Raw genomic sequence first — 12,342 nt, 5'->3', positions numbered from 1 at the left:
GCCTCGGTGGCTTGGGTCACTTGAGTCCTGCTCTCCCCTGTGGCTGCCTGTCCCTCTGGCTTGGCTGTGGTCAGGTAGAGAACAGTGAAATCAAAACAGGGGTGCTAGTCCCTTGTAAGTACACTCTCACACTTAGCCCTGCCCCTGCCGGTGCCCTCTTAAACATACAACCTGGCACCTGATCAGTGAGTGGTGAGGGAAATCCGATCCCTGGGCAGAGATTACCCCTGACTTCTCGAGCTGTTCCCATACTGTGGTGCCCACTGTTTCTTGCTTTGAAAGCCAGACAGCACAGTTGAGCCCTGAGTGGGGCGCCCTTGGGTGATGGCAAGCAGGAGGCTGGGTGGGGGGAGGGGGGCTGATAACTGCCTAGCTGCTTTGTACCTGTAATGTTATGAGTCCGCATAGCAAGGAGGCTAGGATCTAACCCTTGTGGCCTCTGTGTCACCTGTCCTCTAGGTGGGACGCTCATCCCTGCTGGTGGGAAATCTCAAGAAGAAGTATGCACAGGGATTCTTGCCTGAGAAGCTTCCACAGCAGGATCATACCACCACCACCGACTCAGAGATGGAGGAGCCCTACCTACAAGGTACAAGCCACAGTCGTGGGGCTCAGGGCTTCTGGGGTAGGCAGAAGGGCAGGCCTCACAGTTCCCCTTTCTCAGTGTCTGTGGAGGATCCCTGAGCAGGGACCAAGCAACATTTCTTTCCCACCGAACATTTCACCAGCACCTGCTCGGCTTCTTCCCTGTAGAGCAGAGACAGAAAGAATAAAAACCCCATCTCTGTCTCTCCAGCAACTGTACACCTTCAGAATGTCCCTTCCTATGGGGGCCATTGCCTGGCTCTAGAAGTGAGGGTAAGGACAGCACCAGGCACGTGTGCTCCTCTTTTGCTTCCTTTAGAGCCTGAATTTGAGACGGGATGGGTCTAAGGCCTAGCCATGGCCAGGCAAGGATTGCACTTAGCTTTTATGAGCCCTCTGCTCCTTTCATGGTCGTGGAGAAGGATGCTGACTTCACCCACACGTGCTGTGCCCCTGGCTCACATTTGCAAGATCCGGCACCAGACACTCTTGGGGACTCCAGTGGGAGACCTAATCCTTTCACAAGGAGTGGCAAAGTCTGCCATTTTCTAAATGAATGCAGCTGGGTGTTGTATCCCAGTGGCAGGAAGAGGCAGGAGAGGGGCTTCTGTGGTTGTCTGCCTGTCACCGTCTCTCTACTCAGCCGTTTCCATACTTTACAGAATCCAAAGAGGAGGATACTCCCCTCAAGCTCAAGTGTGAGCTGTGTGGACGGGTGGACTTTGCCTACAAGTTCAAGCGTTCCAAACGCTTCTGTTCCATGGCTTGTGCGAAGAGGTAAGTGGCCCACGCCCCACTGCTGTGCCTAGCCCCTTTCCTGTCCCAAGAGTTGTACCTAGTAATACCCATCTTAGATGCTGCAGGGGAGGCTCGTCCATCTTCTAAGCTCGCTGGCCTGCCTCACTAAGGCACTGTACCCAAATGCATCAGGTGAATGCACTAGGCCTGAGAAACTGGAGGAGCCTCCCCCACTGAGGATGTAAGAGGAAGCAGTGCTGTCCAGGCACAGAAGGCAGCCCATTAGCTGGGCCCCAGGGGCAGCTGCCAGCCTGGGAAAGTGATGGTGATAAAAATCACTGTCCTTTACTGAGATGCTACTTCAAAGTGGGCATGGTGCTGCGGATCGATAATCCCAGCACTAGAATGACTGAGGCAGGATTGATTGAAGAACGAGGTTAGCCTCCAGTGTAGTAGAGATTACTTGAGAGACCTTGTCTCAACCTAAAACAAAGACAGGCAGTCAGGCAGACAGACAGACATAGAGACTTGGTGCTAGGCGCCCTGCTAGTCAATTGTCTGTCTTCAGAATATCTGCTAGGCAGCTATTACTATTGTCACCATTGTACTTAGCTATTGTGCCCTCTCCATGGTTTGGAAGACTAAGGCAGAAAGGAGTGGTTGTACCTAAAGTGACACAGCTGATGATCAAGGGGACTTGGGCTCTGACATGCCTGTGCTCTTTGTAGGAGGAGCGGCTTAACCTTGAAAGCCCAGGACCAAAAAAAGAACTCTCTATAAGTTCTGGGCAGAGGTGTTGTGTTATGCCCGAGAGTTCCTGTCCTCCGCCATGCAGCCCAGGCTGTGCCAAGGGAGCCAGGGCCCCTTGGTCAGGCTTTGTTGGGCCACATTCAACAGTAGGACAGTAGGAAGAGTACGTGCCTAGCTCCATGAGGCAACCATGCGCTGGGTAGCTGAGTTAAACATGTCACTGGCATTCCCTCATGTCTTCACGAGCCTGGTTTTAGAAGGCAACTAAAATCACACAGTGCCTCCCAGGAAGGGCTCAGGGTTCAGGGCCTGCCAGAGACTCACAATCATCAACAGTGTGCTGGAGTCAGGATTCCTTCCTGTAGACAGACTGAGATTTCCCAGACAGTGGCTGTTTGTGCCACCCAGGACTCCCGCCCTGACTTGCTTGCTCCTGCCTGACAGGTATAATGTGGGATGTACCAAACGAGTGGGACTTTTTCACTCAGACCGGGGCAAGCTTCAGAAGGCAGGGACCACAACCCACAACCGCCGGCGGGCCAGCAAGGCCAGTCTGCCCACGCTCACCAAGGACACCAAGAAGCAGGTAAGAGGCCACAGAGCCCTGCTCCCACAAATGCTTAACAGCTTCACATGTCACACTGGCCCAGCATACTGCTCTCACCTCGTAGAGGTCACATCCAGCCTCCCCTGGGTTCTTTATAGAGCCCTTCCTTTAGGCCTACGGGTCTTTACCCTTTCCAGTGGGTCTTATCTTAGAATTACCCCTTTGGGGTGCCATTCGTTCTTGACTTCTTGGGTCTCACCCTGTTGGCCCTGTAAAGACAGGCTGTTCAGTTACCTCCTTGTCAGGCTGGGAGAGAAAGCTGGCAGCCTCCACTGCCCCCTCCTACCTTTCTGCCCTGTGAACACTGCAGCACTGAGTTCATGAAGGTCTCCTCCAGGACTGAGGATGCTCATCTATTAAGTGTTTTCCCCCAGCCATGCCAGGAACTCTGTAAGGCACTAAGGGTCCAAGGGCATGGTCTTAAAGGAACTCACAGCCTAGCATGGCAGTCTTCATCTTTAAATCCATCTTGCTATGGAGGTGGATAGTGGTGATGACCTTGTCTTGTGCCTTTTTAAGAATCTGCTAAAAGCTGCAGTCCAGAGTATACACATGCAAGAAGTTCTTTCTGCTAGTCCAAGCCACATTAAACATCACGTAGAGAACAGACACAAAAGCAGATTGTTGTGTAAAGTACAGCACATGGGACAGTGCTGAGGGACGGAGGGTTGACGAGCAGGAAGCACAGAAGATGCCACTCCAGGAATAGTAACCAAGCAGAAAAGGGAGCAGCGCCTGCCTCCACCTTTCTTGATGCTGGAGTGGTCCTTTCCCCCATCCTGAAGAACGCTGTTTCTCTCTGCTCCCAGCCCTCAGGCACTGTACCCCTTTCAGTTACTGCTGCCTTGCAGCTGACACACAGCCAGGAAGACTCCAGCCGGTGCTCAGATAACTCAAGCTATGAGGAGCCCTTGTCACCCATCTCTGCAAGCTCATCCACGTCCCGACGGCGACAAAGCCAGCGGGATCTGGAGCTGCCTGACATGCACATGCGGGACCTGGTGGGCATGGGGCACCACTTCCTCCCCAGCGAGCCCACCAAGTGGAACGTGGAGGACGTGTACGAGTTCATCCGCTCTCTGCCAGGTAAGCTCCTTGGAAACGCTTCCTCTGCCGGAGCGGTGGGAAGAGACGGGGCCTGGTCTCCTTCCCGGAGGAAGCAGAGCCAGGGTGCCCCGATTAGCACCACAGGGCTCCTGCACGTGAGCCTCTGTTCTAGCACAGCGTGGACTAAAGAGGACGTTACAGCTGCTCATCTAGAAAGTGAAGGGCACCAAGTCCATGGGTTGCGAGGCAGTGTGTCTGCTGCTGGCCCCGAGACACACACTTGGAAAGGAAACTGATCTAGCATTCCAGATTCCTCCAGGGGAACCCTGAAACTTCTTCCATTTCTGCCAGCCTCACGCACCTACTGCCAGGTCAGCAGTGAGGGCAGCCACAGGCCTATTGCAGGGCGGTATAGCAATTGGGAGCACAGACCTGGAGGTCACAGGACTGGGTTCAGTTCTCGAACTGTCACTAAGCTAGTGTGTTTGTTGTCCATCACTGTGCCCTTTAGTTTGTCATAGCACAGTTACTGTTGGTAAAGACGTAGGAAGCCTCTGCAGCCCTGTTCCTTAGGATGTTGGAGCGTTGTGTCGGCCAAGGCCACCTGGAGGCTTCTCGGGGTTCTAAGATCCCCACTTACATGGTTTGCAGTAAGGAGCCGGCTGTGGACAGAGGCCTCTTAGGGCAAGCATGACAAAAGGTTCCCCCACAGCTAGTCGACTCTAGAGAGCAGTCCAAAGAAACCATCATGCCCTCTTGGACCTAGCCTCAGAGATCGCATTCTGCCATTCCTATAGTATCTTTTTGGCCACACAGATAGCTCTGTTCTTTGGGGAGAGTCACAGGCCGTCTTAGTTAAGGTTTCAGTTACTGGGCTGAAATGCCATGATCAAAGTCAAGATGGGGAGGAAAGGCCTTTATTTGGCTTGCATTTTCACTTGTAGTCCATCGTTGTAGGAGGTCAAACAGGACCAGAACCTGGACACAGGAACTGATGCAGAGGCCATAGAGGGGCGCTGCTTACTGGCTTGTTCCCCGTGGCTTGCTCAGCCTGCTTTCTTACAAAGTCCAGTACCACCAGCCCACGGATGGCACAACCTACAATGGGCTGGGCCCTCGCCCGTCAGTCACTAGATGAGAAAATGCCTGACAGGCTTGCCTAGAGCCCAGTCTTCGGGAGGCCTTTTCTTGAGTCAAGTCTGGGCATGGAGCGCTGTGGCCCTGCTGCACAGGTGTGGTACCTAGTCTAGAGATCTGAGAACTAAGACGAGTTGTCTCCTGCCCACCACACCCCCGGTGTCTAATAGGTAACAGGGAAGAAAGGAAAGGCGCAGCAGCTCCGACCAGCCCTGGGTCGCTCTTGTTGCCATTTCCTTCTGAGGAGTCCAAGCCTGGGGCGACTCTTACCCACCCGTGCTTGGTCCCACCCTCAGCGTCACCTGCTCTTTCTGTGAAAGGCAGCCGAGTGTTCAGTGCAGCTTAAATTACAGTGCTTATTGTAATTCCTGCTTTTATTTTCTGAGCTTTTCACTCCCACCTGGCATTATTTCTGACAATATAATTTTCTTTAAATCTTTATAGTCTCTGAGTCTTGTCGGGGTTCATTCTATCAAACAAAAAACATACTGCAAATCGTCTTTCAAATAAGCCTTTCTGTAATGTTGGACTTCTTTTGGAGCCCTTAGGATTCTTGGGAGTCCTGTGCTGGTCAGAAGCTATGAGGCCAGCCTATGGACACTGTGGAGAACCTTTTCCCCCATGGTGTCACTTTTAGGTCCTCAGAAGCTGGGAGTTTGTTTGGTTTAAAGCAAGGTCTTCCTATGTAGCTCAGGCTAGGCTTGAACTCATCCTCCTCCTCCATCCTGAGTCTCCCAGTGTTTGTATTACAGGTGAGGGCCACCACTCTAAAGGCTTAAGGAAGCATGTAAGTTACACCACCAGTTCATAAGAGGCCTCAACCTAGCCTAGAAACTGGGGGGTTTCTGGTTAGTGGGTTGGTTGGTTTGGTTTGGTTTGGTTTTGGCTTTGGTTTTTTGGTTGGTTGGTATTTTTGGTTTGTCTGTTTTTGTTGTTGTTGCTTGAGACAGGGTCTTACTATGTAGTTCTGGCTGTCCTGGAACTTACTCTATAGACTGGGCTGGCCTCAAACTCACAAAGATCTGCCTGCCTCTGCCTCCCAAGAGCTGAGATTGAAGGCGTGCGCCACCACACTGCAAGCTGTTCTCTAATCCCCAGCACCATCGGCCATCTGAAAGGCTGAGGGCTTCCTGAACCAGCAGATACTGGCCATGCTGCATAAAGGCGCCTTTCTTCCCCTCCCCTCCCCTCCCTTCCTTTCCCCTTCCCCCCAACAAGAAGCCAGGCAGCACCTTCAGCCCTCTGCTTGAAAATGTCTCTAGGCCATTCAGCTCCCTGGGAACTGTACTCTTCCCTCCTCAGCTCAGTGCTGCTGTGCTGCTGCTTCTCAGCCCTTACAGCCCCCGGAGCCAGTTTCCTCTCTCTCCTTTCAGCTTCTAACAGTGTCCTCCTTGGCTATGGGACTCCTGCTCAGGGCCCCAAATCACCTTAGGCAGTCATTATTACTCTGCCCGTCCTAGCTGCTGCTGGCCCCGGTATAAGGCCATCCCTGCATATTCAAAGTTTTTAATAGCTCATCTCTCTCTAGGGTATGAAAATCTGTATTATCAATATATTGCTGTGAAAAAAAAAAATCACTTGAAAACAGCTTTAAGCAGTAATGACCCATTCATTTTCTCAGAGTTGTGTGGGCCAGTCATTGGCTGTGACTCCAGTTGATGTCCCATAAAGAGTCTCAATGAGGAAGTCAGCCAGGACAGCAGCATCTGTAGCTGAGGCTGATCTCCACTTCCAAGCAACTCAGTCACATGATAAGAGGACTTTCTTGCTCTCCACCAGTACCCTGTAGAGGGGCTGATGGAGCATTCTGATGTGGTGGTCAAATTGCTCCAAATAAGTTACCTCAAGGATAGGTGAAAGCTACTGTCCTCTCTGTGAGGCCTCAGTGGCCAAATGCTTGTCCTTCATACCAACCCAACACCTAGGACAGTCAACGGAGGAAAGAGGGATGAGGAGCCCTTCCTCTTGACTCCCTGGCTCAGTCATTAACCTCTCAGGCTGCATGACAAGAGCAGCAGTACTGCCCTGAGGTGCCATGTTGAGGCTCTCCTCAACCAGGACTTGTCTAACTGCTGCTGTTTGTCCATGGTCCCCAGGCTGCCAGGAGATCGCAGAGGAGTTCCGTGCCCAGGAAATTGACGGACAAGCCCTGCTGCTGCTCAAAGAGGACCACCTGATGAGCGCCATGAACATCAAGCTGGGGCCTGCCCTGAAGATCTACGCACGCATCAGCATGCTCAAGGACTCCTAGAGTCTCTGCTGCCTGCCCGCTGCGCCACCGGGCAGCCAGGGTTTCAGCCCCAGGCGGGCACCGCCCCCTGATGGAGCAGAGCCACAGATATTCCTGAGGAGCCCGGGATAGGGCCAGTTGGAGGGAAGGGGCTCTCCCTAGGTGCAGCTGTGAGGAGGACTGAGTGCCTCTTCAGTGGCTCTCAGGGGCCATTTCTGTGGGAAGGGAGAGGGAGGTGGCACAGGAGATGGGGCTTTGCGCTGTAAATACTGATAGCACTGGCTTCCTCCAAAGTCCCAATGTTCTAGCACCCCCTCTTCTCCTTTCTCTGTCCCCCGTTTTCCAGGGGGTTTATGGTCAGGGCTCCCCAACCTGAGTTGGGTTACTCCAAGGGCAGCCAGCAGGCCAGGACAGAGGTCTTGAAAGCCCTTGCCTTCTCTCCTCTTCTTTCTCTCTCCAGGCCTGGTTAACCTTCCGTTGCCAGCTTCTCCCCCTTCAACCTGTCCCCACAGCACCCAGGGATTCCACCCCTGTACCCTCTGCAGGTGGAGAGAGAGAAGCTGGGCCCAGTTTGGCCATGCCTGCTGGCACAGACGCCTTAACGCTGTGTGTATGACTGTGTGACTGGGAGCCTGGACTGACTGACAGGCCATGAGCTACCCTCTGGCATCTCCAGGTGTTTTGTAGCAAACAGCCACTTAGTGCTTTGTCCTGGACTCCACTCAGCCTGAGGCTGGGGAATAGAAAGAAAGGGCAGACCCCAAAAGTTGGAGAGTAAAGCCCCCTCCAGATGGCAGGAGATCTCTAGGAAGGTCTCCTCCTAGCAAACTGCAGTGTGTCCTGCTGGCCGGCAAACAACAGAAGGAAGCTACAGGGGCTAAACCATATGGCCAAAGGCTGAGCCTCCTGCGGCTTACCTTGATACTCACACACAGCTCAGCCCTGGGAGGGAGTGTGTGACGGAAGAACTGGCTGGAGGTGCGGCGGAAGCAGCCTTTGGCGTGCCACTCCCACACTTGCTTGTAAAACTTGTATAGCCGTAACAGCTACCTAAGGAGGGGCAAGGCAGGAAGGGCTGGGGCCTGCCTCTGACTTCCCTGTCCTTTCCAACTCTGGGAAGCCAGACTTCTTCCCAAGAGCGGTGGGCACTTTCTCAACTTGTTCTGCCCCATTCCCCAGACCCCCAGGCAGGGTTGGAAATGAAGGACTTTTTTAACCTTTTGTTTTGTTTTTTAAAAATAAATCTGTAAAATCTGCCTCATCTATGGCTTTCTCCTGGGGGTGACTGTGTACCTGAATTGTTGTTCCTGGGTGAGGAAAAGGGCGGGTCTTGGGTAGGGGAAGGCTGGCTGCCTTAACTGAGCAGCATATCCATAACACTTGACTAGGACTGGATCATTTCGTTGTCCCCACCCCAAATTCACATCCCTCAAAGTGAACATGCAGGGCCCTTCAGCTCTGAGCCCCCTACCTGCCATTCCCACCAAGGCCACATGGAGAGCCAGCATCACCTGTGGCACTTGAGCCAGAGCCCAGACTCTGCCATGGGCAGCAGGGGTCTGGATGGAGCTGTCCCATGTTGACAAGCTGCAGGCACTGGCGACAGTGTGGGTTCACTGGGCACTCCTCAAGCATCATATGCAGTAGAGGAATAGGTAGGGAGGAGAGGTCCAAGCCTTTGAAAGAAGAAAGCTATCAGATGTGGGAATATGTGCCAGAGCGCAGTGGGAGGGCAGACAGACTGAGGTGACAGCCCCTCGGCGGGTGGTGGCTGGGCTTGGCTGGGTGAGGGTGGCGGCCCAGGGCTCATACACGCATAGCCCAAGCAGCAGCCTGCCACCAAGCTGCCGACAGACTTTCTTAAGGTGCCTCTGAACCCACCGGAACCTCTACAAGGATGTGGGACATGATAATTTGAGAATCAACAGTGCTGTCTTGATGGCTGAGCCCGCAGGGGCCTATTGAAGTGTGGTTGCCCACTGGAGGAGATACTGAATCATCCCCTCGGGAGGCCAAGACCCGGAAACTGGTGTCTCACAAGCAAGGAAGCTTGGGGGAAGTAGCCTGAGGGAGGGAGGGAGGGAGGGAGGGAGGGAGGGAGGGAGGGAGGGAGGGAGGGAGGGAGGGAGGGAGGGAGGAAGACACCCTAGTCAAGAGAGCCTCCCACCTGTCCTTTTGCTCTCTGGGCTGTGTACATAGCCTAGATGGCCTTGGCCAGTATTGCCACTTGAACCTCTACTTTCCCTTGTTGGGGAAAAAAAAAAAGTACCAGGTCCTACACAAGTTTTCTTTTAAGAGTGTGATAGAGAGGAAGCCTAGGCCTCTCAGAAATGGGTAAATTAAGTCAGCCAAGTTGTCCACACTTCAGATGGAAAGACCTAACCTATCTCATGGTTTGTTTGTTTGTTTGTTTGTTTTTGTTTTGTGGGTTTTTTTGTTTTGTTTAGAGACAGGGCTTTATATAGTCACAGCTAATCTGGACATCAGCCTCCTACTTGCTAAGATTCCAAGGGTGAGCAGCCATTCCTGGTTGCTTCTGTGAATTTGAAGGCCATGTTCTTACCTTACATCCCAAGGGCAACCCCCTCCCTCCTCTTTTCCCAGCTCCCCCTCCCCTTTCCTCCCAGAGAAGAGGAGACCCCTCCCCCATAACAACCCTCTCCGTCATATGAAGTCACATCAGGACTGAGCATATCCTCATCCCCTGAGGCCAGGCAAGGCAGCCCTGCCAGGGGGAAGTGATCCAAAAGCAGGCAATGTTGTCCGTCCATGTTAGAAACAGCCCCCTCCCCCAATCCACTTGCCAGTCACCAACACAAAGACCAAGCACCCATCGGCCACGTATGTGCAGGGGCCCTAGGTCCAGACCGTGCATGCTCCTTAGTTGGTGTCTCAGTCTTCTGTAAGCCCCCATAGGTCTGTGTTACTGTCTTTTTTGGTCTTCTTGTGGGGTTCCTGTCCTCATCAGGTCCTTTCATTCCCCCCCACACACACACACACACACTTCCACAGACCCCTGGAGCTCCACTCCGTGCTTGGCTTCAAGTCCCAGCATCTGTCCTGATCCACTGCTGGGTGGAGCCTCCCAGACGGCAGTCACGTTAGGCTCCTGTCTATAAGCATAGCGGAGCATCATTAACAGTGTCAGAGGCTGGCTCTCCATTATGGGGAGGGTCTCCAGTTGGGCCAATCATACCCTCAGTCTCTGTTGCCTCTTTCTCCCTGTAGGGAGGGTAATTTTTGAATCAAAGGTTCTGTGGGTAGGTTGTTCCCCTCCCTCCACTAGCCATGCCTGGCTAGAACATGGTCACTTAAAACTCCATGTCCACCCTCTGGGGGCAGTCACAGCTAGAGGCACACCTATATCCTCCCAGGAGCCTACCCTGTCACAGGTCTCCAGCTTATCAAAGAGATGCCCCCCGCCAGCTTCCTTTCTCCCAGCCCTCTCACCCCCTACCCCTTTTCTCCCTACGTCTGATCCCCACCCCATTCCATCTCCTGCCCAGTTCCTTCTCTTCATCCACTTCTGATATCTATTCTATTTCCCCTTCTGAGTGACATTCTGGCAGCCTACCTTGGACCCTCCTTGCTACTTAGCTTCTTTGGGTTTGTGGATTGTAGTGTGGTTATCCGGTACCATATGACTAATATCCACTTACAATTGCGTACATACCATGTGTATCTTTCTGGGTCTGGGTTACCTCACTCAAGATGATTCTTTTCTAGTTTCCATCCATTTGGAAGGCTATGTTCTTAAATATGTAATTTTTCCTGGTATTGACACTTTACATAGACTTTCACAAATGTTTGGTCATTACCCAGTTAAAAAATGTTTTTCCACCAGATACGGCAGCACATGCCTTCAATCCCTGCATTCACAAGGCAGAAGCAAGATCTCTGTGAGTTCCTGGCCAGCCTGGTCTACAAATCAACAGGACAGTTAAACAAAGAAACCCTGTCTCAAAAAATGATTTAAAAAAAAAATTTAAATGTCAACCTTGGAAATATAAATGAGTACACTTTAAATACATACACCCACACATACATAAACACCTGAATAGTTACCTTACATGCGATACATTACAATATTGTTCTTAATCACCTCCCTTTCCAACATAAAAGCATTTATCATACCCCACATATAGCACCAAGCTGACTTCTGGGCCCTCTAGAAAGATTCAGCTTACACTTTTAAAAATACTATCTGTGGTGGTGGCACACGCTTTAATCTCAGCACTCAGGAGGCAAAAGCAGGTGGATCTCTGAGTTCAAGGCCAGCCTGGTTGGTCTACAGAGAGAGTTCCAGGACAGCCAGGGCTACACAGAGTAACCCTGTCTTGAAAAAAATCCAATACTGCTAGTGTAAGCTTCACAGCCATGACCTTACGTGACTCACACGTGATGCCAGGCATGCGCACCCCACGTTACTGGGGAGGAAGGGGGCTCTAACAAGGAGTGACGTTGCCCAATTACAGTGCCCAGTGCTTTTTGGCTCTTGCTGGTGTTCAGTGCCATACAGGACTTTTCCTGGGTGGGAATGACCCTAGCTCCTTCCGGAAACAAGCACTGATGGGGAGCTCCAGGTCCCAAGGGGAAGAAAGAGAAGTCCTCACAGAGGACTTTCCCTTGGTCAGCCTGGCCTCTCTTGTCCACTCTTCCAGATGATTGGCTCCAAAGGGCCTGCCAGCCTCACCCCACCCCAGAATCACTTCTTTCCAGTCAGCCCTACCACAGACCGCCTCAGGGGGTGTGGTTTCTGAGGCTGGGAGGCAGAAAGAAACTGCTTTGTCCAAACACCTGGTCACATTCACTGAGTAAGTCATATCTTCCATATCTCTGGGCTGAAAAAAAAAAAAAAAATGACAGGTTATCACAACTGGCTTCTCCCAATGGCTCCCAACGGACTCAGGTAAGTGGGTGCAGGGCCTGCCAGATGGGGGGGTACAAGTATAAGCCCCAGGCTGATTGACCTGAGAGGGGTTCAGTCAGGTGGTAGAATTGCTGAGGGAAAAGTGTGGCTCCAAGAACAAGAAGGGAGAAGAGGAGCGAGGGAGCAAGGGAAAGGGAGCCTGTGGTGATGTCCTCTTCCTTTGTCCTCCGAGTGAGGCAGAAAGCCAGGGTTCAGCACTGTACTCCCCCCTTAACTGAAAGTTCCCTTAAGGGGAAAGGGCGAAGGAGCGGGAGTTAATGAGCAGTAAGCTATTTTCTGCAATGGGCTGGAGCCCACAGGTCCTCCGGCAAAATCTGA

At 52.4% G+C, this 12,342-nt stretch overlaps 1 protein-coding gene across 9 annotated transcripts in view; it reads left to right on the top strand.

The window, feature by feature from the left end:
- Phc2 (polyhomeotic homolog 2) overlaps positions 1-8,350 on the top strand; it is a 96,012-nt gene extending 87,662 nt beyond the window's left edge. For all 9 annotated transcript variants that reach the window (XM_060379505.1, XM_021637298.2, XM_060379507.1 and 6 more), the window contains 5 exons: positions 460-589; positions 1,248-1,362; positions 2,518-2,659; positions 3,490-3,766; positions 6,961-8,350. In XM_060379505.1, the coding sequence (XP_060235488.1) occupies positions 460-589; positions 1,248-1,362; positions 2,518-2,659; positions 3,490-3,766; positions 6,961-7,115 (819 nt within the window). In that variant the 3' untranslated portion in view covers positions 7,116-8,350. The remainder of the gene's footprint in view (positions 1-459; positions 590-1,247; positions 1,363-2,517; positions 2,660-3,489; positions 3,767-6,960) is intronic.
- Positions 8,351-12,342: the final 3,992 nt, after the last annotated feature.

Source organism: Meriones unguiculatus, chromosome 3 (genome assembly GCF_030254825.1).
Source record: "Meriones unguiculatus strain TT.TT164.6M chromosome 3, Bangor_MerUng_6.1, whole genome shotgun sequence".
Taxonomy (NCBI): Eukaryota; Metazoa; Chordata; class Mammalia; order Rodentia; family Muridae; genus Meriones; species Meriones unguiculatus.
The sequence above is the reverse complement of the archived record's forward strand: the minus strand, read 5'-3'. Positions and strand labels throughout refer to the sequence as shown.